This window comes from Acaromyces ingoldii (genome assembly GCF_003144295.1).
Source record: "Acaromyces ingoldii strain MCA 4198 unplaced genomic scaffold FA10scaffold_3, whole genome shotgun sequence".
Lineage (NCBI taxonomy): Eukaryota > Fungi > Basidiomycota > Exobasidiomycetes > Exobasidiales > Cryptobasidiaceae > Acaromyces > Acaromyces ingoldii.
The window spans coordinates 921357-944290 of record NW_020290249.1 but is presented as its reverse complement, the minus strand read 5'-3'; the positions used below and the strand labels follow the sequence as shown (position 1 = coordinate 944290).

The following is a 22934-nucleotide window of genomic DNA, read 5'->3' as shown; positions in this document are numbered from 1 at the left end:
GTGGAGACGGGCGTCCAGGTTTTTGTGGAGTGGAAGCGTTCTTCGTTACACATGTGCAAATAACTCGCACTGCTCTCGATCTTCGTTCTTTTCTTCTCATCAACTCTGTTATCTGGTGCGAACGAAAACAGAATGTCTGTCCACCCTGCTATTGCCGCCAATCACCTCGCCGTCATCACGGGCGGTGCCTCTGGCATTGGTCTGGCGGCCGCCACGGCTTATGCGTCCAAGTTCGGCATGAATGTCGCCATCGGTGACATTGTCCCCGACGCCGAGCTGCAGCGGGCTGTCGCCGCGGTCCAGTCTGAAGCCAAGCAAGGATCCAAGGTCTTCGGGCACAACGTCGATGTCGGCGACCGCAAGAGCGTCGAAGCCTTCAGCAAGGAGGTCCAGACGGCATTTCCCTCTTCTCCCTTGACGGTTCTCATGTCCAACGCCGGCGTGGGGGGACCCACAAAGGCATCGGACTGGGCTGGCTGGGAGCGTATCTTGCACGTCAACATGTACGGTGTCATCAACAGCGTCCAGACATTCTTGCCCCAGATCAAGACGCACAAGCAGCCGTCCCTCATCATCAACACGGGAAGCAAGCAGGGCATCACGACGCCGCCGGGCACGGGTCCCGCGTACAATGCAAGCAAGGCCGTCGTCAAGGTATTTACTGAGCAGCTGGCCGCCGAGATGCGCGGGGACGCCACGACAAAGGTCATTGAGCCCAAACTCCTCATTCCTGGCTGGGTCTTTACTGGCCTGACTGGCGCCAAGGACGGCAAGGCAAAGCCTGACGGAGCCTGGTCGGCCGAGCAGACGGTCGACTACATGTTCGACCAGATCAAGAAGGGTAGCTTCTACATTCTGTGCCCCGACAATGAGACTCCGAAGGAAACAGACCTTAAGAGAATGGAGGTGTGTAAAGCGCCTTTTGAATCCGGCGGAATTGAGGGGCTGACTACTCTCATATGGCAGTGGAATGTCAATGACGTCCTTCAGGACCGCCCTCCCCTTTCTAGGTGGCATCCAGATCACTCTGATGCTTTCAGTGAGTTGTCCGCTGGCAGCCTCGGGGGTCCCTATTCGCTGACCCAGATGATCGCACCCAGACGACTTTATGAAAAAGTAACGGATAGCATTGGAAATACCATTAGGCGAACACCTTGTCTCTGCTAAGCTCGTCGACTTTGCGCTCGTCTTGAAGCTTTTGCCGCTTTGCCTTGAGGTTGTGTTGCGCTGCCGTCCGATCGCGGTACTCGTCTCCCTTTTTTCTTCGGACGTTGTGCCTGACAGCGTTGGGCGAGATGTACTCTGGGTTCTCATACACAGTTGCGCCGCCAAAGCTGCCCTCAAAGATGCGGATGGGAGTCAGAACCATGCGTGGCCCAATCTCGACGAGTGTGGGCTCCTCGTCCTTCTTCGCCTTCTTGTCTGTCACCACTCCCGGGTCCTTTTCGATAATCTGATAGTTGCGGAACCAGATCTTGTTGTCGACGATGGAGAAGGAAACGACGTGGTCGATGAAGGGCTTGATTCGTCGTGCTGTCCTTGGCACCCCAAACATCTAATACTTGAGGTCAGCTTCGAGCAGCAGATAAGAGACGAGCGACGGCTACCCACCTGGGTGAACATTTCCTTGAGCAGAGCCCAATGCGGCCTCTGATCAAAGGCCTTGTCGAAGCTAAGCAGGGGTCTGCTTCCCTTCAGGCAGTTGCCCGTCATCTTGAGCTCATCCATCGTGTGGATATTTTGGACATGCATCTTTGCAGAGGGGCCATTGGGTGTCTTGCTCGCCCACAGGTAGAGGTCCTCGGCCTTGCGCGCCTCAAAGTAGAGCGTGTTGTTACAGTTGTTGAGTTCAGCGAGTTCGTTGAGAATGTGCAGGTTGGACTTGGAGTCGAGCTTCGAGTCCTTTTTCGCATGGGGGAGCAGCGCCTCGATGTCGTTGACGAGGTGACGCATGCGCATCGTTACGCCGCGGGAAGGAAGCAAGAGGACCCGCTGCTTGTTGCGCCTGGGGGCCACGACGTCCGACGCTGCCACATTTTCCGACGCAATCTCTGCATCTGATGCCTTTCTCTTCCCCTTGGCATTGCTCGAGTGAGACGCCTTGTTGAACAGCGATGCCATGGTCCTAGGATGTCTCGTCGTTTGAGGGCTGGAAGAAAGTCAAAAGCGAGACTTTTTTGCTCCGAGTTGAAATTTTTAGAGTCGGGGTCCTTCACGTGCGCGACCCTGCCATGGAGCCTGACCAACCAACCCTTCCTTCTCGATTGGCAAGCCACCGCTACAAGATGATCGGAGCGACAGCGGGCCGGAGAGCGGCGCAGGCAGCAGGACGGGAGACGGTTGGGCTTGCAAAGAGAAATGCATCGTCATCAAGCTCACCGGCTGCCTCGACATTGCAGCTCGTAGCAAGCGTCGACCGACCATCGCTGCTCGCCTCACGCTTCTTCCCTAAGCCGCTTCAGGCCCATTACCTGGCCATTCGAGCCTTCAATATCGAAGTCTCGCGCGTGGCTGAGAGCGTAGACAACGAGCTCATGGCGAGGATCCGCGTGGCATGGTGGCGCGACGCCATCAAGAGTACCTTTCAAGGAAAAGCACCTCGCCATCCCACCATGTTAGCCCTGGCCGATGCAATTCACGACCCCGTGGTTCAAAGAAATGGCGGTCTCGTCGAAGACCATTTCCTCCGAATTTGTGATGCAAGGGTGCGCTAGTCTCGCTACAATTCCTTTCACTCTGTCTTCGTGCTCACTCTTCGAGGCAATTCAACAGGAAAACGACCTTGGTGCACCGTTGGCGCCACCCTCGCTGGAGCAAGTGGAATCGTACGCAGAGGCGACGTCGTCTCGGCTTTTCTACCTGTCGTTGAATCTCGTCGGAGTCTCGAGTCCGACGCTCGACGAAATCTTCAGCCATCTCGGCAAGGCAAGCGGCATCGCACTCCTCCTCAGCGCCATGCCCTTCCATGCCGGCGTCATTCGTACAACGGAGCAGCCACAGGAGAACGAGACAGCAGAGCAGCAAAAGAGGAGAGCAAAGGGCGTGCTTCGACCGAAGAAGAGGAGAGTCGTGCTCCCGAGCGAGTATCTGCATGCTCACAACGTCGTCGAGGAACAAGTGTTCAGGGAAGGCAGCCACGCAAAGGGCCTCAAGGATGCCGTCTTTGACACGGCTACACGCGCAAATGACTACCTCATCACGGCCAGGACTCTGTTACGAGACGAGTTCAAGGGGCGGATACCACCGGCAGCTATTGGGCCCTTGGTCGCGGCCGTTCCAGCGAGAACCTTTCTCGAGGAGCTGCAGCGAAAGGACTTTGACGTCTTTGATCCGAGCCTGCCTCTGGTAGCCAGCGGAAGAGGGTGGCGGTTGCCGTGGAACATGTGGAAGGTTGGTCTTCGGGGCAAGCTCTAGTCGACACAGTACTCTAAGCATTGTACAAATATAATCACAATCACATCATGTTTTCGCTTGTAACGCTTCGTCGGCAGCGGTGAGCTACAGAGCGATTGTTCGTCAGCACTTGTCCAGTGAGCGCCGGCCGATTGTGCCACTCACCCATTTCGACCACGACATGACAAACGTCGGCATCGCCTTGAGGAGAGCGACGAAGCGAGCATACAGGGGAAGGTGGAGATAGTGAAGACCACCCTTCCCATTTCCGAGAGCTTCAAGTCGGTCGATGACAGCTTTTGCCACATACTCCGGGTCCTGCGTTGGGGCAAGGAGCTCGGCGAAATTCGGGACACGAGCAGCGGCAAAGAGTGGCGTGTCAAGCTTTCCCAGGACGAGGAGCCAGAACGAGACGCCGGACTTCTTCATTTCGTAGTGCAGCGACTCGACGAGGCCCAAAAGAGCGTGCTTCGAGGCCACATAATCGGCTGTCATGGAGGACATCAGCTTACGACAGCGTGAGGCAGGGAGCCGCCAAGTCTACTTACTGAGGTGAGAGATGGGAATGTAACTCATTATCGAAGCCGTCGTGATCTGCAGAAGGGTGAGGCTCAGCCGGCATTCGATGCCTGAGAGAACCGGTGAACATACGACATGTCCAGAATCGGCTTCCACCATCGAAGGCAGGAACTCGCGCAAAGTGTAGTAGCTAGACAACACATTGACCTTCATTGACTTCTCGAACTCGCCCTCTTGAAGCTCCAGGAGAGGCTTGCCGTGCATGATTCCAGCATTATTGACGAGAACCGTGGGTTTCCCAAACTGTCGCCCGCAAAAAGTCAGCTCTTGAGTGCAGAGGGAGGAGATTGAAGGTGCACACACCTCTCGATGGATTGCGGAAGCGAGATCCTTGACGTGCTGCGAATCGCTCAGATCGGCTTGGATCGCCTTGATCCCGTATTCAGCTTTGGCCGCATTGGAGTTTGCTGTAGGCTTGAGATCGACGGCCACAACAATTCGAGCTCCCCTTTCGGAAAATGCGCGAACCAAAGCTGAGCCAAGGCCGCCAGCGGCCCCTGTCACGACTACGATCTGATCGCCCCAAATTATCGCCTTGTGAAGGCTCGCAAGCCGCACACGCCAAACGATAGTCACAGCCAGTAGCAAAGCAAGCCCGCATGCAGCGAGTATGCCAATTGATCGAGGGCCTTGACTGAGCCAATTTAAACTTCCGAAAGTATGTATTCGAGAGTGATAGGTGGTGGCCCCGGCGACCACGACGAAGAGCACTGGAGACGGGATTGATCAATAGACCTCGCTGAGATGCAGGGATCCGTGACACTCACAAAGTAGAGACGTCCACAGAGACTTGGGCACTGTTCCATCGCTGCCCTTTGTCATCACTGCATCCCTTGTGTTGCTCCCTGCCTCCCGTGCCCTCGTCACAGTGCTTGCCTATCTTTGTTGCGTCCGTCGTCTTTGTCCCTTCAAAATTTAAGCGTCTTCTTTCTCTTCCTCTACTCGCGCGTTTCCTTGTCTGATTCGCAAACAATCTGCACTAGTCCTTGTTCCTTCTTGCAGATCGGCACAGCAGAGAGCCCATCAGAAAAAATTTCAGGGGTTGTTCGGACCTTCTGACGATAGGTAGCATAGGGCTGCAGGAGGTCCTGTCATCATCGGCTATCGGCTGTCACCTATTTTGGGCTCTCGCTTCTTATTTGATTCTTTCCTGGAAAGCTTACGCGCATGCATAACACTAAGCGCGCATCGTCAGCTAGCGGTTAAGGTCCGAGCTGACCGACGGTTGCCATATATGAGAGTGACCTCTGCAGCATTTGTCTTGAGCAACTATCCCTCCCTCTTCCCCCTTTTCTCTACCCCTCACGCTCGTTTTGAAACACTCCAATCATGTTCCGCTTTGCATCCCTCTTGCTCTTTTCCCTCACCACCACGCTCGTTTACAGCCAAGAATCTAACAATGACCCTAAGGGCAAAAGCTTCTTTGTCTCTGACCCCTCTTGCGACTCCTACAAGTGCCAGGTGACATGGGAGGCTGGCCACTCATACGTCATTAACTGGCTCAACCCACTCGAGGGCAAGATCGACATTCTCCTCAACCCCGAGGACGCCAAAGTTCAGCCCAACAAAGCTAGCCTGCCCACGTACCACATCGCCAAGGACATCTCGGCCACCAACAACAAGACCAAGTGCAACAAGTATGGCGAAAAGAGCTGCGGAGCTTACCTCTGGAAGGTGCCCAAGGACATCAAGGAGGGCCTGTACAGCGTCGATGTGCACTCCTTGACCCACAAAAAGGTTCACGGTACGTACCATGAAAGGCGTCCCTTTTGGTGTCACCGTGGTGGGTATAGGCTCATTTGAAAGGATTTGTACAGGCTACACCGACATTGTCAAAGTTGTCCACGGCAAGACCGCCAAGAAGGAGGCCAGCAAGGTGCACGAGAAGTTGCAGGACGACAAGGCCCAGGCGGCCCACGAAACTTCCAAGGCTCACAAGGCTCTGAAGAAGGAAAGCCACAAGGAGAAGACCGAGGCTCACGAGGCTCTCGAAAAGGCACACCACAAGGCGCACGCGCACGCTCAAGACCTCAAGAAAGAGGCTCACAAGGTGCATTCCGGGGCTCGGACTCTCAAGGAGGAAGCCCACAAGGAAAAGTCGGAGATCCACAAGTCTCTGGAGAAGGAAGGACACCAAGCGCACTCCGAGGCTCAAACTCTCAAGAGCGAAGGCCACAAGGCGCAGACCAAGGCGCAGAAGGAGCTGAAGAAGGACACTGAAAAGGTGCACACGAAAGCTCAAGACCTCAAGAAAGAAGGCCACAAGGCGCAGTCCAAGACGCAAAAGGCTCTCAAAGACGAAGGCGCCAAGGCACAATCTGAGGCTCAAGCTCTCAAGCACGAAGGCCATGAGGAGAAGTCCAAGGCTCAGAAGGAGCTGAAGAAGGAAAGCGACAAGGCACACTCCGAGGCCCAGACTCTCAAGAAAGAGGGTCACAAGGAGAAGTCCAAAGCTGGCAAAGCTCTCAAGGACGAGCAGCAGAAAGAGGATTCCGAGGCTCAGTCTCTCAAGGAGGAGGGCCACGAGGAGAAGGCCAAGGCTCACAAAGAGCTGAAGAAGGTTGGCGACAAGGTGCACTCCAAGACCGAGACCCTCAAGAAGGAGGGCCACGAGGAGAAGGCCAAGGCCCACAAAGAGCTCAACAAGGTTAGCGACAAGGCGCACTCCGAGACTAAGTCGCTGAAAAAGGAAGGGCAGGAGGAGCTCAACAAGGTTGGCGACAAGGCGCACTCCGAGACTAAGCCTCTCAAGAAGGAGGGCCATGACGAGAAGGCCAAGGCCCAAAAAGACCTTAAGAAGGCTAGCAACAAGGCGCATTCCGAGACCGAGACCCTCAAGAAGGAAGGTCAGAAGGGAAAGGCCAAGACCCAGGAGGAGCTGAAAAAGACTGGCGACAAGGCGCACTCTAAGACTGAGTCCCTCAAGGAGGAGGGCAAGAAGGAGGAGCTCAAGGCTCACAAGGCTGTCGAGAAGGCCCACGACAAGGAGAAGTCCGAGCTGCACAAGGCTCTTAAGAAGGAGCACCACAAGAAGCCGCACTTCAAGAACGACCACCACCTCAAGATGAAGCCTCAGAGGAAGACCAACCTTACTCTCTAAAGACACCGTCCGACAGTTTTATCGTCGACTCCTCTATACAGCTGCAGGGCATGATCCCGACGTCATCTCCTTCATTTATTCTCTCACACCTTACACCCATCTACCCCTTTCGTATTCTTTATAGATGCCGGTCATCTTCCCTTAATTTTCGTAGAATCTTGTCCCCAGTCACTCCCCAATTGAACATATTCGTTTTCAGCGCCACGAAATGGCGACGAACCCCGAACACATAAAAGAAAGCGATAGATCCAAACTTTGAAGGAATCCGTGGCCCCATGAGGTTATAGGCCGGCGGGATCAGACAGGTTCACCTGTGAGACTCTATTGACACCTCGGCTGATAAATAAAAGCAAATTGATGTTTGCGACATTGGATATGCTACAGTGCGGGTGCTTGCTGTTGAGGGGGCGGAGGAGGGACTGCTGTCTTCTTTCTCAAGCCCTTGATCAAGTCTCGATTACTCATCTTGCCCGTCTCCTTCTTCTTCCTTCCCAGCCCGTGTCTCGGCGTCCACTGGCCCCTGCTGTCGTCCGCATAAAAGTCCATCGGGTAGTCCTCCTCGTCTCTGCCCTTTGCCTGCAGGCCGACGCCGTCGCCCGTGCGCCAGCCGTTTGTTCGTCCAAGCGCGACGGCGGCCTCATACGGAGAGAGTAGCGGAGCTTTGAACGCATCGCCCCAGTCGATCGACAAGCGCGGACACGAAGTCTGAACAAAGGCAACAAGCGAGGGCCCAAAGAGAGACAGCTTCTGCGGCGAGAGCTCCGAGAGGAGAATGGGAATGTGTGGCATACCAGTTGGCTCGAGCATGGACTGGAGATGCGAGAGGACCTTTGTCGATCCTTGTCGACCTAGCGTGCCAAGAACCAAGCCCCATCCCTTCTCCTCCTTCTCCTCTTCCTTCGGAGCTGAACCGAGCTGCAGAGTATCTCTCGCTGTGTTCACTGCCTTTCCTCTGCCACTCCTCATCCTTCCATGGTCGTACCATTCCCGCACGAAACGCTTCTCGTAGGGGTCGTACCGGAATGCCGGCGTGCGCGGGTTGGAGATCATGATGCTCTCGAGATGGAAGCGGCCATCCCCCACGTAGACGATGGCATCAACCTCGTCGGCTGCTGCCTGAGGGAGCTTAGGAGAGGTGCAGCCCAAAATCTCGCCAGGAGAGAGAGGCTTGACTTGGGGAATGGTAATACGATAAGGCCCCTCGTGCCACCTGGGAGGGTTCGAGGACGACGCCTCTTCGGCTGATGACGACATTATCCTCAAACGTCCTGCCGGAGACAGATCGCCTGCCTCGATGTACTGCTCCCAGGACTGGCTCGATTCGAGATTGTCCCGAAGCCCATGCAATGCATTGATGAATTGGACTGTGCCAACCAGAACGAGATGAGTCGGTCCTCGTTTCTTTTCGGTGTCTCCCTCTATCCCGACGTCGACTTTCGCACTTGCTGTGCCCCTCTCTGTAGACTCGATGACGCTCTTTTGGAATTCGTCGCTGCGATGTGAAAAGTTGCTTCGGATAGTCGAGACGAGGTGCAGCGGGTCAATGGCAATCTCGACAAAGACGTACAGCGTGCGGATCGACGTCTGATCAACGGGAACCAGGCAAGAGTGGCCGTAGTGGACGAGAAAGTCGCAGCCAAGCGCTTTTGCGGTATAGTCATCGACGCAGCAGGCCCCGTAGGTGACGTCGCCCATGATGACTGTCGTTGCGTCGGTAAATCGCTCGACAATGTCCGAGATGGCCGTGGCCCAGAGCGTCAACCCCTCGGGCATCTGCAAGGCTACGCAAGTGCTTCCATAGTGCCTGGCGTGGTGAATCGTCTTGTGGATCTCAAAATTATAGTTGCTCGGCAGCAGAGTGTCGATGGCGGCGTTTAGCCCAGCATCGTTGAGGATGCTCGACGGGACCTGAGACGGTGCGAGACGCGATGGACCCGCAGCACTTCCACTGCCGTTGTCCGCCGACGGAGACGCCTGTGTGAAGCGCTTGGCAGGCGCCGACGCATCGTGCGTCGAAGAGGCGCCGTTCATCCTTGCTCGTCGCCGTCAAACTTCCCGGTCAAGATGAGCGATGTAGCTAACTAGCTTTCTTTCTTTGTGGTAGGGTTCGTTTCCTCCTTCCTTTTTTTTTCTTTCGAGGTGGAGAAATTCACGTGTGTGAGCCCAATTCAAAAAATTCCTTCGAGAGGAAGAACCAACCACCTTCTTCGCATAACGCACAAGCAAGAGAGGGCGAGCCATTGACTGAGCAATGGCGGGACACAAACGGCCAGGAGGCCCATCGGGCGGAGCAGGCCCCAAAGCGACCGTGTTCCGAAAGAGCGCAAAGAAGCAAAGGCTCGACTCGGAGCAGACTCAGTCCAAGCCAGAGTCGAAAGGTCAGGGCGCGCACTCGAAGCAGAAGGAGCGAGGCCAACGTCCGCCAAGTGCGAATGGGAATGGGAAGCCGAGGCACAGGGACGGCGCCCAGTCTGGAAAAGGGCCTAAAACAACGATACCCAGTAGAGGCAAGGACGAAGTTGCGCTCAAGAAAATCGGAAGCAAGGACAGCAAGGGAAAGCCCAAGCCCAGGTCGAATGCTGCACCGGAAAAGAAGAAGGCGGGCAGCGAGACGCTGATGCCAAGCACGATGGAAATCCCGCCACCTCCAGCGCCCGCCACCTCGTTTCGTATTCTGGCAGGGAGCTATGAGAGGCTCCTCTACGGCTTCCATGTCACCTTCCAGCAGCAGCAGCAACAAGCATCGTCCTCATCAGCCCAGCAACTGCAGCCAGCGTTTCGCCCAATCTTCTCGTTTGCTGCGCATACCTCTTCGATCAGCGCACTGGCCGCAGCTGGTGCCGACTCAAAGTGGCTCGCGACCGGTGCAGGCGACGAGACGGTGCGCGTCTGGGATCTCCGAAAGCGCAAGGAAGTCGGCGGTCTGACTGGTCACGGAGGCACGATTCTCAACCTGTCGTTCCCCGCGAGGACCTACCTTTTGTCGACGGACTCATCGGGTCTGATCAACCTCTACCGGACGCGGGACTGGTCACTGCTCAAGACGCTCAGGGGCCATACTGGCGCAGTCAACGCCTGTCGTGCTCACCCCTCTTGTCGTCTCGCGCTGTCGGTGGGCAAGGATGGAATGCTGCGCATGTGGGATCTGATGCGTGGAAAGGGCGCTGGGGCCGTCCGTCTCAATCTGGGCGTCCCTGCTCGAGACGAAGACGAAGAAGAGGACGAGGAGGACGATGAAGACGAGGATCTAGAGGAGGTCGCCCGCTCACGGAAGCGCAAGGTGCCAGCCGAAGAGCCGCTCGACGTCGTCTGGTCGCAGTCCGGAACCCACTTTGCCGTCATGGGCCGGACAGTGGTCAACGTCTATCAGACGGACATGAAGCTTGTAGGCGCCGTCCGGGTGCCCAAAGATGCGGCGAGGAAGAAGATGGCCAGCGTTGCGTTTGCTCCTTCCGACAGAGACGAAGACGGCGCCTTCCTGTGCGTGGGCAAGGAGGAGGGCGTCGTGGAGCTTTACGACGTGCAGGAGAATCTCAAGCAAGCAAAGGCGGTGTGGGACGAGCCGAGCTGCGTCCTCAAGGGCCACGGCAATCGGGTCAAGTCCATCTCCTCGATCCAGGTCGTGACATCGCCAGAGGAGAACAAGACGACGAGGCTGATTGTGACGATCAGCTCTGACGGGAAGATTCGCATCTTTGACATTGGAGGCATTGCCGCAGGAGCCAAGGGCGAGGAGGTCGAGGCGATTGCGACACACGACACGGGCGGTGCGCGCCTCACATGTCTCGGTGTCGTGGGAGGGTCTGGCGGTCTGGCTGCGGAGCGCGAGGCGCAGGAGGAAGAGCTTGACGAGGATGACGGCGACGGCGACGACGAGGATGCTGATCTGAGCGGAAGCAATGTCGAAGGAGGAACCGACGAGGAGCTGGACCCCGAAGAAGCTGAGGAGCTCCAGAGGCTGCTGGACCTGGTCGACGAAGCAAGAGCCCAGGGTGTCGAGGTAGAGGGCATGAGCGACCTTGAAGGCCTGCTCGAAGAGCCCGACGAAGACGATGAATCGAGCGGCGAGGATGATGAGGAGGAAGGCGAGGAAGAGGAAGATGAGATGGAAGACGAAGACGACGAATAGAGTTCCCTCTTTTGTAATATGATTGCCATTTGCCAAAAGGACAAGAGAGAGAGAACAACGAAAGAGGAGCGATGATGGTTTAGAGTACTGTACATATGCAGGAACAATGCGGCAGGGTTTGACGGGCTAGGATCTAGGCAGCAGGCTTCTCAGACATTTCTGTGCCGCTGTCGTTGCCCTCCTTGGAACTGGAGGAGCGCTCAATGGCCTCTCTGACCTCTCGGAGGACCTCGTCGATGGGAATCTTCTTTTGCTCATCTGGATCCACACCGAGCGCCCTTGCGAGATCCTCGACCGTCTTGGACTTGGCCAGCCCTTGCCTGATCTCGACCATCTTCTGCTTCGTGTCCCTCGGCAGGCCCGGCGGTGGCTGCAGCGGTTTAGCATTCGGCGAGACACTGCTCGTTGCCTTGAAGGCCATCGAGTTGAGGCAGTACTTTGTGTTGCCCGGCTGGTTGTCCAGCGAGAGGGCCAGGCGGACCCATTGGGGCGCCACGACTGAAGCCACACTGAGTACGCCTCCGTCGCTCCGGAAGCTGCTCGCGTTTCCCTCGGGACCACGGGCCATCATGACGGCTTGGACGCCCGTCTGCTTCATGAGGCGGCGGGCCTCTGGCGCATCCCAAGCATCGCCGTTGAGGATCAGCGGCAGCTCGCCCGCCGTCTCCTCCTGGACGACATCGATGACCTCCTGCAGACGGTGGGGAAGCGCCGGCTGTCGCGGACGCATGTCCTTTGTCCGGCAGTGCACTGTGAGCGCATCGATGGTGCCGGTCCGAATGATTTGGCGTACGAGCGCCTGGGTGGCCTCCTTTGTGGGAAGCAGCCGGATCTTGCAGCTGACAGAGACGTGAGCCGGCGCGGCCCTCCGCATCGCCCGGAGCACGTCGCAGAGGAGGTCCGGCGTCGAGAGGAGACCCGCGCCCATGCCTCCAATCGTGCTGAATGGCTTGGGACAACCGCAATTGAGGTCCACGCCTGCCACATCGTCGTTGGCCGTAACAAAGGAGATGGCCTGGTATGCCCACTGGGGGCTGGCCGAACCGAGCTGGAAGATGACGCGCTGCCGCTCGACGGGGTGTGTGGTGAAGATGTGCTTACCCTCGCGCGAAAATGCCACCAGTCCACTCTTCTCGTCGACGGTCCGATCGCAGCCAAAGATGGCCCGGTCGACAATCTCGGGGCTCCAGACGAGATCGGCACCGTACCGGAGCGAAAGAAGGCGCGTGGGCAGCGAGCCGATGCGCACCATCGGGGCCAGGTGCAAACCGGGGGAGAATTGCAGCGTGGATGTCGACTTTGGCAGGGGCGATGTGTCGGCGCGGAGCTCTTCGTCGTTTGGGTGGATGTCGACGTGTTTGACCTTGGAAGCGGAAGCCTCCACCATCTGTTTCTCCTCCTCATTGGCCTGCCTCTTCATGGCAGCGTGCCGCTCGGCCGCCACAGCATCGTGGTCGGGGTCCTCATCGAGGGCACGCTTGGCCGGTGCCGCGCTGTGCACCTCTGCGCTCATTTTCCTGTAGCTGAGTCTTATAGGTTGTGTGGACAGTGATGGTACCGTGGCGAGTCTTGCCCGTTGAAGGAGAATGCCTCTAAAGGGACGAGCGAGGAGCATGCATGGAGAGAATGAATCTAGGCGACGAGACAAGAAAGAAGAAGCTCAAATTCCGAAAAATCGAGAGAGAAAAAAAAAAAAGTTTTCGACTTTCGCAATCTCACCTTTTAATAATTTGTTCCCTTATCCGTGCTACGCTTCTCCGGTCTCCACCAGCCAAAGGCCGCAAATGACGCCGACTGCGACGCCGTTTGACCCGTTTGCGTCGCATGCGACGTTCAAGTACCCGGAGCCGAGCACGGTGAAGGCAGCCTACCCGCTGTCGAAAAAGTCCAAGGTGCCCGACTCGATTGTGCGGCCCAACTATGCGCGAGAATCGGTGAGGGACACGCTGGCCTATTGGTGGCAGGTGCGGCTGCCATTGCGGACTCCGTCCTGCCCTCTTTGCTGTTGGACAAGCAAGCTGACACTGCTCTCCTCGCCGTGCATTCTTCCTCGCAGTTCTTTGCGTCTAGAAATATCCGAGTCAACTCCGAGGCGGACCAGGAGGGCGTGCGAAAGGCCGCCAAGCTCGCGCGAGAGGTGCTGCAGATTGCTGCGTCCAAGGTCGCACCGGGCGTGACCACCGACGAGATTGACAAGGTCGTCTTTGAGGAGGCCATCAAGCGCGACTGCTACCCGAGTCCGCTGGGGTACCATGGCTACCCCAAGTCGGTCTGCACTTCGGTCAACGAAGTCATCTGCCACGGGATACCCGACCAGCGACCGCTGCAGGACGGCGACATCATCAACCTCGACGTCACCCTCTTTCACCACGGCTTCCACGGCGACCTCAATGCCACGTACCCCGTGGGCCCAAAGGCACAGGAGGACGCCGACTCGATGCTGCTCATCAAGACGGCCCGCGAGTGCCTCGATGCCGCCATTGCCATTTGCGGCCCAGGCCAGCCGTACGCCGAGATCGGCCGCGTGATCCAGCCGCTGGCCGAGTCAAAGGGCTGCGCAGTCGTCAAGCGCTACACGGGCCACGGCATCTCGCGCGCCTTTCACAGTGCCCCGACGGTGTACCACCACCGCACCAAAAAGGCCTACGGCATCATGCAGGTCGGCCACATCTTTACCATCGAGCCTATGCTCAACTGGGGCTCAGAGTGGCGCGATCTCTCGTGGCCAGACGACTGGACCGTCTCGACCGTCGACGGCGCTCGCTCGGCGGCGGCAGAGGAGACGCTGCTCATTGTAGAAAACGGCGTAGAGATCCTGACGGCCGAGGGAGGCAGCCGCTTCATCGACACCCGGGACGCGAGAAATGCGCGTGAGGAAGTGAAGCGGAAGCGCAAGGCAGAGGCAGACGTCGATGACAGTGACAATGTACAATAATAGTTGTAGGACTCTTTGGTTATGTATGCGCGCACATCCTGCTAATCGAGTGACTTTTTCATCTTGAGGCACAGGCTCAGGAGCTGCAGCTCTTCATCCCCGCCATCTGAAAGAGCCTTGTCGGCCTGGCCCAGGTTAAGTGCACACAGTGCCTTGCGCGCAGCCGTCAAAGACGGATGTTCCATGATGTAGTCGTGGAGCTGCCAAAGAAGTGTCGGTCAGGAGGGGGTTATGAGGTAGAGACGTACGCAAATGCCCACCTGGATCAGGAGCTGCGATGTGCTGTAGCCCTCTCTGGCCACGCTTTTTACGACGGCGCGAACTCTCTCGAAGCCGTCGAGCTTCTTGGTGGTACCCGGTGCCATGCTCTCGTCTTCGTCTCCCGTACTCGGCACCCCAATGGCGCTTCCCAGTGCTCGAATAACCTCGTCGGGCACGACGCCAGCGATTTCCACAATCGACCTCGGTGTCACGGGCGTGCGCTTCTCGGCAGCACTGTGCAGACGAGAGGCCGACTGGAGATAGGTGATTGCCCTTCGCAAATCGCCGTCCGACGTCTTGATCAATGTGTCAAGGACCTGTAACAGTGTCCAAAGTGAGTGCTTGCCCTTGAAAAGCATAGGATCTTGGGCTTCTCGACTCACTCCATCCTCGAACTCGACGCCTTCTTCCTTGGCGATAAAGTCGAGCCGGTCTTTGGTCGAGACGTTGTCGAGGGTGCGAAAGCGGAACTTGCTGCATCTCGAGGCGAGCGGCTCGATGATTCTGTCGACATGTCAGCCCTGCTCTTGTCAGCCGTTTGCATCGCCAGTATTCACCTCGTCACATAGTTGCACACGAGGCAGAAGCGAGTGATGCGGCTGTACTGCTCCATGATGCGTCGAAGCGCGCTCTGGGCATCCTGCGTCATGCTGTCTGCCTCGTCGAGAATGATGATCTTGTACGGTGGGCACGGGTAATCGCTGCGTATTATTGTCCCTGGTCAGCAAAGGAGGGTACTAAGGAAAGGGCATCCACCCACATGTTGGCATTGCTGACAGCTGCCTTTGCGAAGTTCTTGATCTTTTCGCGCACGACTGAGATGCCGCGCTCGTCTGAGGCATTGAGCTCCAGAACGCGCGACTTCATCAGCTCAGGACTAAGGATCGAGGTCAGTATCCGTTTCGCCCTTGCAGCGCATACTTTGGAGCGCCTTCTCACCCGAACAGTTGCCGTGCCAACGCGAGAATTGTCGAAGTCTTTCCCGTCCCCGGTGGGCCATAGAAGAGCATGTGCGGAAGCTGCTCGAGGTTATCAGCTTCTTTTCTCACAGCACCGCCATCTTTCGAGCCCACTCACGTTGCTAGACATGAGCGTCTTTCGCAGCACGCTGACCGTATGCTCCTGCGCTGCCACATCCTCGATCGTTTTCGGTCGGCTGAGGCAGGGGTCCAGTTAGCTGCTGTCTGCGAGCGAGAGCCGCGCCCAACCGACTACTCACTATTTCTCCACCCATGGCCTCAGCCTCGCCAGCTTCTCCTGCTCCTTTGCGTCCACGCCCCCCTTTCCCGTCGCACCCGCCTTTGGCCTCTGGGGAAGAAACATGCCGGAGAGAGCCCAGCAGACGTCGATGAAGTGAGAAGAAAGTGTTGGTCGCCAGTCGCCGCTATGAACGCGCCTTCATTTCTTTTTTGTCTCTCGACGCGTGTTAGTTAGTCAGTCCTCTCTTTCCATTTTGGGCGCCCACCGCCGCGCCTGAGCCTATACACGTCTGTCTCTCTGCCCAATCGATGAGCAGTTCTGCGCTGACTTCGGACTCTCCATGAGCCGTCTCGGGTGATGACTGATCACTCTGAACCAAATGCCGTCGTGAAAATCATGCGCCGGCAACAAGGCGGCAGGCAACGCTGTCTAGAATTAGACAAGGGCCTGGGAGCTGGAGAAATGGCCGACACAACGGGCGCGTCATGTCCCTTGTCTAGACAAACAATGAACGGCGCGGGCCTACTTTGTCAGATCAGCTCAGGAACAAAGGACGCCCTTTGTCCCTATAATCTATCCCACCAGTCTCTAGTCTCTCTCTTCTTCATGGCTCCGTGAGCAAGCTCATCTTCCTTCACCACTTCTCCTTCTACTTCTGCTTTCTCCCCTTTGTTTCTTCTTTGTTCGGCTGGCCGACACTTTTACATTCTCACATGCGTGCTAACGTCTTGGCTTGGCTCTTGACCCTTTGTCTGCGCCAATCTTCCTTCGCGCTGCCCCTGGCCCTGAAATCACGGGATGTTGCCATCATCATGCCGGCGATCAGGCCTCAGCGTAGCTTCTTCGCAGCCAGCTTGGACACGAGACGAAAGAAGGCGACCAAGCACAAGCACAAGTCCAAGGCCAAGGCCAAGTCAACCTCCTCACGTATCTCGACAAGGACCGTGACTTCAGTTCAGGCAGCGGCGTCCAAGGCTTATGACGATAGCGAAGCAAAGGGCAAGTGTCGGTCGAAGCAGGTGTCATCCAGCTCGACGGCGAGTGCAGCCACTACCGCCAAAACGACACGCGCATCGAGCACATCCAACAACGCAAAGGCAACCTCAACGACCTCGGCGACAGCGACCAGCACAAGCACAGCAGCGAAACCGACACTGACACTGACGTCCAACGATTCCAAGTACGGATACAAGCAGCTCGAGGCAGATTACCGCAAGATCACCAGCTGGGCTTACGACGAGGACGCCATGTCGACCGCGCAGGTCAATGAAACCCTGGCCGCCATTCTCTCGGCCGCCGCTCGCTATTTTCCAGAGGTCGACACCATGGCCATGGCCCGCATTGTCCTGGGCGACATTCGCGCCGAGTCCGATTTTGATCCCGAAAACGTCAACGGCGGCCGACTGGACAGCGGCGCCTCCGTCGGCCTGCTCCAGGTCTCGCCCGGTGGGGGCAGCCAGGAGCTGGCGCTGTTCAAGAGCCACGCCCAGGTGGACAAGCACAGCGCGTCGGGAGACGAGGTGTCCTTGGCCGTCCAAGCAAGCGGCGTGCAGGGCAGCCTCATCGACTGGAAGACGGGCAAGACGATGAACGTGACGGCCCTCACGGAAGAGGACGTGCTCAGGCCCTGGGTCAATATCCACATGGCCCTCTGGATCCAGTCTAACCTCGCCAGGTCCTCGTCGAGCGACCCGTACGACTGGCAGGCCATTGCAAAGGGCAAAAAGACGGTGGCAGACACGGGCAGCAGAAAGGTCACGCCGACGGTGAAGACTGGCCTGGGGTCCTGGGTCGCCGGCCCCGGTGCCGACTCGGATGGGTACCGGACCAGCGGAGACGACATCAGCAGTGACTACTTTACCAACATCATGCAGGGCGTCAGGGTGCTGTACGGAGACAAGAAGATGGATACGAGCTGGCTGGGCCAGTGGTCTCTCAAGCCTGGCCTCATTGACTATCACTGAGCTGGTCTCTCTGTCGCGCTCTAATTGCAGTGAAATTAGCCATTCGTTACCTGTCTTGTCTGCACCCCACGTGTCTGCGCGGCCATTTTGGAACACGCATTCTTTTTCCATCAAAGAACACCACTGGCCTGGTCAAGGGGGGGCTTTAAAATCGGAAAAATCTTGACGGGGCCCAATACACTAACCAGACCGAGGCGTGTTTACAGTATTGTTTTGAACAATCCTCTCCCGGTCTGTCTCTCCCTTGGCCTCCTCCCCCCCAGGCCGCTGCCCGCTCTCCGCGCTCCGACTTTCCGCACCACCACCACTCCTTCACGCCCCTTAAATCTCGGTCCCTTCTTCCTCCTTCTCCCCCTTCCTTCCCCCCTACCGTCGCCGACTCACGGGCACCCACCCATCGACCCACCCACACTCATTTCACAGACACGCACGCGCGCTCACGTCTCAGGGGAGGTCCTATTCGCCAATTACAGCCGCCCCGTCCGTTGCACTTGTGGCCTTTTTCTCCTTTAATTACCGCGGCATTCACCGTTCTCCAATCAAGGAACCGGTACCCCGAGCGCACCTCAGAACTGCCGACTGCTTCTATTTGACACGCACGTCGAGTGGTGCCATCGAAAGCAAATAGTAAGGCTGCGGGTCCAGCCAGGCGGGGAAACACCAACTGCGAGCATCGAAACACTACCAGGAGCGCTCTCAGAACAGAGCCCACGCGCGCGGCGCATTCAGCACAAGCAAATATGGTCTCTTCTGGGAATACATCTCGGACAGCCCTCGTCGCTGTCTTTGGCATCGTCATGGCCATGGCGGCCACGTTCACGGCTGCCCAGTTCCCGTCCAGCGACACGGCATGCACGCGTCACTACACGGTCGTCGATGGCGACACCTGCGACAAGATTGGCCAAAAGACGATGACGAGCACGTACCAGATCATGTCTTTTAACCTTCCCAAGGCCGGCAGCGACTGCTACACCCTCGAGATTGGCGCCGACCTGTGCCTGGGCAGGTACGGAAACGACTGCCAGCTGGTGCACGAGGCGCAAGGGAGCGACAGCTGCCACTCGATTGCCAGGAGGTACAACATCACCGAGTCGCTGCTCAAGAACAACAACCCACTGCTCAACTGCGACGTCGTCTACGACGGACTGATGCTCTGCGTCGCGCCGGGCATTATCAGACCGCCCTCGGACCGAAGCCTGAACCTGACGGCCCAGGCCGAGGTCAACCAGCAGGGCGCCTCCTCGGCTTCGGTCGCTGCGGCGGCCACACAGACCAGCTCTTCGACAGCCAAAGCGGCAAAGGGGCACGTGCAGGCGGCAAAGGCCAACCTGCACTCGCACCACCACGGACATCACAAGAATGCAGCAAAGCACTACCAGCAGCAAAAGGCAGCTGAGGCGGCCGCGGCCGCAAAGAAGGCACAGGAGGAGCAGGACGCCAAGAAGCAGGATGATGCAGCAGCCGCGCCTGCCGCGCCTGCCGCGCCCGCACCACCCGCAGAGAGCCCCACGCCCGACACGCCTCCGACAGAGAACGCGCCGGCGGACAATGGGTCCGACGAGAAGAACCTCAAGGGTGTCCTTGGTGGCAAGCCCATCGTCGTCGTGGGAGACCCGAACAACCCTGTTCTTGTCGAATAGACTCGACAATCATCTCCGTCACATACACCTCTCTCCCTCGGACTCTTTCTTTGACTCTGACAGCAAAAAGGTTCTGCGCGCATCCTCTACCAATACCCACCACCAACCCCCTTTCCCCTTTCTCTTAGCTTTCCCTTCTTAATCCTTTCCCCATTTGCGTCTTTTGCAAGAACCCTGGTTTCTTCTTCTCGTGTACTATGTCCTGTCTCCACCCTTTTGTTTGTCTCTAAACAATGTTCATCATTGCGAATGGCAAGCGAGACGGACTCCCATGGCCGCTCCGTCAAAAGTGAGTTACAGGAAAGGTGGTACTGTGGCGACTCTATGCCTTTTTGCCGCCAACTGCGCCAAAGTCAAAGATGCTCAGGATGGCAAAGCAGCTGTACAGGAGACCGAGGGGGTAGGCGATGAGGAAGCGCTGCTCGCTGAGCCGGAGGACGCTGACAAAGATGCCTGACGCGCTCGAGCTGGACCAGAGGATAAAGAGGGGCGCGGCCATGTATCCCCACCATGAGCTGTGCACCACACCGAGCCGAAGTTAGCCGTGCTTGTCAGACACAACGACGACGACGACGACCCCTGTTGGGTTGACTCACTCTAATCGGAAAAAGATGCTGACGGCGCTGAGGAGGCAGAGGGGCAGGAGACAGTAGCCGAGCACGCTGGCGACTCGGTATGCGTCGATGCCCTCCTCGGACATCATGTTGAGGAGCATGTAGATGGAGAGGCTGCCGAGCAAGGCGACACCGTAGATGTATCCGAACTGGGATTTACCAGCCTGTTCTGAAGCGTTAGCTTGCATGCACAGAGGAAGAGTGACAACAAAGGAAGAGTACCAGCCACTCACGAGCAAGAGCATCATGCCGAATGCGAAGCAGAAGAGGAGCGGGCCGGCGAGGTCCGTGTCGTCCATCATGTGCGCATCCCGCGTATGATTGGCCGAGTACGAGTGAATGGGGTTGAGCACCGTGAGGCTCTTTTCGACAATGTGCGGAAGATTGACGCCGAGTTCTACATTCACCAAGCCGCAGCCACATAGTCAGTCACTTGAGAACCACGAAGTAGACCGCCTAGACTCACCCTCCATCAGGCCAGGCTCATCGGGGAACCCGCCCGTCCCAAAGGCAGACCAGAAGCCCATCTGGGCATTCATGAGGCTCCGATCGATGCCCTGCCCCGAGCCTCCCTGTCCACCAACGCCACCGCCGCCACCACCGCTCATGTTGCCCTCCAACGAAGGTCGCCCCGTGGCATAGTCTGCACCCATCCCTCCGCTTCCTCCATAGCCTCCTTGCCCTTGCCCCCCTGCGCCAGAGGACCCGCTGTAGAATTGCAGATTATTTGCCCCACCTCCTCGCGCTCCGGATCCACTTCCTCCCTGCTGCTGTCCCCCGTACCCGTATGAGTTGGTCGAATACGGGTCCTGGTCAAAGATGGCCGCCATTGCTGTGTGATCTTTCTTCTGATTCGAAGCTGAGAAGAGAGCGAGCGAGAGACACGTCGCTTCTCCTCCAGCCAACTTTAAGTTTCTTCGGCCGAGACATCAACAACCATCACACACACACACACACACATTATTGACCACACTGTCAGGCAGCTTTGAAGGTGCGATTCGACGTCTATTGCCACGGCTCATCATCTTGCATCTCTAGGGTTTTTACGTTAGGTTAGGCGGAAGAGGGAAGGCGGGTTTAAAAGACAGGACAGGAGGCTAGATGTATAAGAAGAATGACATGGTGACGATGATAGAGCCAATCACTCCGACATGGCCAGACCCGAATCGGAGTTGTAGCCGCTGTCGGGAGCAACGGCAGTGCGAGGGACTCCATGGGCGTCCTTGTAGAAGCAGATGCGGTCCGACTCGTCGACGAACTTGCAGGTGCGCATCGACTTCCACAGGCTCACAAACACGTTCTCGTCCGACGACTGGTAGTGCTCGCCGAGGCGCTGCTTGAGTGCCTCGGAGGCCTCCCAGGCGTTGTAGTGGGGGATCTTGGACGAGACGTGGTGGAGAACGTGGGTCTCTGAGATGCCGTGGAAGAGGTAAGGGCCGACGGGGCCGAGCCACTGGCGGTCAACGGTGCACAGAGCGCCACGGGGGAACGTCCAGCTGTCGGCCGTGTAGTGGGGGATGGCCGGGTCGGTGTGCTGGAGGTACGTGATCATCACCAGCCAGTGGTTGCACCAGAGGTAAGGGGCAATGTAGTAGCGCGCAACCTCGGCAAAGCCGCCCGACGAGAGCGTGCCCCAGGCAAAGAGAGTCGAGAGGGTGAGTGCGATGCCGACGTCGGAGATGAGAACCTGGGAGCGGTGGCGGGCGTCAAAGATGATCGAGTTGGGGTCAAAGTGGTTGGTGCCCTTGGGGAAGTGGAGCTGGCCAGACGAGTTCTGGATCAGGTACAGAGGCCAGCCAAAGAGCTGCTGGATGATGATGTAGATGAAGTTGTACAGGGGTGCGTCCTCGAGCGTCTCGGCGATCCACTCGCCCCAGGTCTCCTCGGTGGGCTGCTGCTGCTGCTGCTGCGACTGGTTGGCTGCACCTCCAACGAGGGCATCGACCTGCTCGTCGTCCGACTCGTCGCTGCTGCCTCCTGCCGCTTGGGTGCCGGCAGGCTGCAGGGGCAGGAGGCCTTTCTGGGCGCGCGTGCGAGGCACAAACACCTCGTCCCTCGTAAGGTGGCCCGTGGCGGCGTGGTGACGAGCGTGCGAGATGCGCCACGAGTGGTAGGGAACGAGGAGAGCAGAGTGGAGGAACCAGCCAACGGTGTTGTTGATCGTCTTGCTAGCGCTGTAGCTCTGGTGGCCGCACTCGTGGGCAATGACCCAGATGCCGGTAAAGACAAGGCCCTGGGCAAAGGCGTAGGCGGACCAGAGGGCGAAACGGGCAAGCGAGTACTGCCACGAAGCCGAGAGGTAGGGTGTGAGGGGAGACGACTTGGCAAAGTCAAACGATGACAGGGTAGGGTCGATGTACGATGCAGCGAGACCCAAGAGACCAACGAGGGTAAAGTCGACAACGACGTAGGCAGACGATTTGAGAGCCGAGCGCTCAAAGCAGTGCGCCGGGATCGACGAGAGGAGATCCTTGACGGTCAAGTCAGGCACGCGAAACTGCTTGAGCTCGTCCTTCTTGAAGGACTTGGCCTGACGGTGCGAGTAGCGTCCATCGGTGGTGGCTGCCTTCTTTGCGGTAGTGGCAGCTGCCACGGCCTCGGGCTTGGCCTGCTGACGCTGGGTAGCTGAAGTCAGCGAAGGCGCAGTGGCACTCGAAGACATATTGGCGAGGGGCAAAAAGTGAAGGAAGAGGAAAGAAAGAAAAACAAAGGGTGGAAATGGGTGACCGCCGAGAGGCAAGGGGAGAAAGTAAAACCCCTCTGATGAGACGTGTGAGGACGGAGTTGCCGAAGGGTAGCGGACGTCTCAGACGGCGCCTATTTGCGGTTTTAAGGGAGCGGTGAAGGAGGGCGTAGGCGGAGGTTTGTGTTGGCGGGGGTCCAAAGGGAGCGTCTTGCTGAATGATGATTTCTGAGCTGCTTATGAACTGAGGAGAAGGCTCGACCACCACCCGAGAAGAAACAGGAAAAATTTACCATTCAACTAGGTCACAAGTAGTACCCGTTCCCCACCACAGGCAACAGAGCCGAGGCCGGTAAGACATGCACGAGCTTGATTTTGCTAGCTCCCGGTAAATGTGGTGGCAAAAACAAAGAGAGAAACCGCAGAGAAAGGCGAA

The 22934-nt window shown here is 57.6% G+C and overlaps 13 protein-coding genes across 13 annotated transcripts; 6 read left to right on the top strand and 7 right to left on the bottom strand.

Moving 5' to 3' along the window:
• The first annotated feature begins 48 nt into the window (after window positions 1-48).
• Window positions 49-1343, top strand: FA10DRAFT_266673 (NAD(P)-binding protein). The gene is made up of 3 exons (XM_025521595.1): window positions 49-906; window positions 967-1039; window positions 1101-1343. Exons 1-3 carry the CDS (start codon window positions 133-135, stop codon window positions 1118-1120), a joined length of 867 nt encoding a protein of 288 aa, XP_025377380.1. The 5' UTR covers window positions 49-132; the 3' UTR covers window positions 1121-1343.
• On the bottom strand, window positions 1142-2121 carry FA10DRAFT_285896 (Brix-domain-containing protein; the record flags this gene model as incomplete). Its single annotated transcript, XM_025524033.1, has 2 exons — window positions 1142-1555; window positions 1612-2121. The coding sequence occupies 2 exons, from the start codon at window positions 2119-2121 to the stop codon at window positions 1142-1144; spliced, it is 924 nt and encodes a 307-aa protein (XP_025377379.1).
• Window positions 2122-2277: 156 nt separating this feature from the next.
• Window positions 2278-3468, top strand: FA10DRAFT_266672 (hypothetical protein). Its single transcript, XM_025521594.1, has 2 exons — window positions 2278-2705; window positions 2773-3468. Exons 1-2 carry the CDS (start codon window positions 2286-2288, stop codon window positions 3412-3414), a joined length of 1062 nt encoding a protein of 353 aa, XP_025377378.1. The 5' UTR covers window positions 2278-2285; the 3' UTR covers window positions 3415-3468.
• Window positions 3154-5037, bottom strand: FA10DRAFT_266671 (NAD(P)-binding protein). Its single transcript, XM_025521593.1, has 6 exons — window positions 4740-5037; window positions 4276-4682; window positions 4045-4215; window positions 3942-3987; window positions 3559-3881; window positions 3154-3498 (listed from the first exon to the last, which is right to left on the bottom strand). The coding sequence occupies exons 1-6, from the start codon at window positions 4792-4794 to the stop codon at window positions 3460-3462; spliced, it is 1041 nt and encodes a 346-aa protein (XP_025377377.1). The 5' UTR covers window positions 4795-5037; the 3' UTR covers window positions 3154-3459.
• A 2343-nt stretch (window positions 5038-7380) lies between these two features.
• Window positions 7381-9159, bottom strand: FA10DRAFT_266669 (hypothetical protein). The gene has a single exon (XM_025521592.1). It carries the CDS (start codon window positions 9101-9103, stop codon window positions 7451-7453), a length of 1653 nt encoding a protein of 550 aa, XP_025377376.1. The 5' UTR covers window positions 9104-9159; the 3' UTR covers window positions 7381-7450.
• A 126-nt stretch (window positions 9160-9285) lies between these two features.
• On the top strand, window positions 9286-11226 carry FA10DRAFT_266668 (WD40 repeat-like protein). The gene has a single exon (XM_025521591.1). It carries the CDS (start codon window positions 9324-9326, stop codon window positions 11199-11201), a length of 1878 nt encoding a protein of 625 aa, XP_025377375.1. The 5' UTR covers window positions 9286-9323; the 3' UTR covers window positions 11202-11226.
• FA10DRAFT_266667 (FMN-linked oxidoreductase) lies at window positions 11205-12860 on the bottom strand. The gene has a single exon (XM_025521590.1). The coding sequence runs from the start codon at window positions 12712-12714 to the stop codon at window positions 11335-11337; it is 1380 nt and encodes a 459-aa protein (XP_025377374.1). The 5' UTR covers window positions 12715-12860; the 3' UTR covers window positions 11205-11334.
• Window positions 12861-12985: 125 nt separating this feature from the next.
• FA10DRAFT_301451 (methionine aminopeptidase) lies at window positions 12986-14188 on the top strand (the record flags this gene model as incomplete). The annotated part of the gene is made up of 2 exons (XM_025524989.1): window positions 12986-13165; window positions 13258-14188. The coding sequence occupies 2 exons, from the start codon at window positions 12986-12988 to the stop codon at window positions 14134-14136; spliced, it is 1059 nt and encodes a 352-aa protein (XP_025377373.1). The 3' UTR covers window positions 14137-14188.
• On the bottom strand, window positions 14118-15988 carry FA10DRAFT_266666 (putative RFC2-DNA replication factor C, 41 kd subunit). The gene is made up of 8 exons (XM_025521589.1): window positions 15617-15988; window positions 15475-15553; window positions 15337-15416; window positions 15158-15274; window positions 14955-15098; window positions 14781-14901; window positions 14397-14714; window positions 14118-14336 (listed from the first exon to the last, which is right to left on the bottom strand). Exons 1-8 carry the CDS (start codon window positions 15718-15720, stop codon window positions 14178-14180), a joined length of 1122 nt encoding a protein of 373 aa, XP_025377372.1. The 5' UTR covers window positions 15721-15988; the 3' UTR covers window positions 14118-14177.
• Window positions 15989-16409: 421 nt separating this feature from the next.
• On the top strand, window positions 16410-17561 carry FA10DRAFT_285887 (hypothetical protein; the record flags this gene model as incomplete). The annotated part of the gene is made up of 1 exon (XM_025524032.1): window positions 16410-17561. One exon carries the CDS (start codon window positions 16410-16412, stop codon window positions 17559-17561), a length of 1152 nt encoding a protein of 383 aa, XP_025377371.1.
• An 851-nt stretch (window positions 17562-18412) lies between these two features.
• FA10DRAFT_223364 (hypothetical protein) lies at window positions 18413-18733 on the top strand (the record flags this gene model as incomplete). The annotated part of the gene is made up of 1 exon (XM_025518579.1): window positions 18413-18733. A coding segment is annotated over one exon (321 nt), but the record flags the coding sequence as incomplete, so codon positions are not given.
• Window positions 18734-19419: 686 nt separating this feature from the next.
• Window positions 19420-20655, bottom strand: FA10DRAFT_251531 (Yip1-domain-containing protein). The gene is made up of 4 exons (XM_025519614.1): window positions 20282-20655; window positions 20049-20212; window positions 19798-19979; window positions 19420-19716 (listed from the first exon to the last, which is right to left on the bottom strand). The coding sequence occupies exons 1-4, from the start codon at window positions 20643-20645 to the stop codon at window positions 19524-19526; spliced, it is 903 nt and encodes a 300-aa protein (XP_025377369.1). The 5' UTR covers window positions 20646-20655; the 3' UTR covers window positions 19420-19523.
• A 136-nt stretch (window positions 20656-20791) lies between these two features.
• Window positions 20792-22857, bottom strand: FA10DRAFT_266663 (hypothetical protein). The gene has a single exon (XM_025521588.1). The coding sequence runs from the start codon at window positions 22475-22477 to the stop codon at window positions 20957-20959; it is 1521 nt and encodes a 506-aa protein (XP_025377368.1). The 5' UTR covers window positions 22478-22857; the 3' UTR covers window positions 20792-20956.
• Between the last annotated feature and the right edge of the window lie 77 nt (window positions 22858-22934).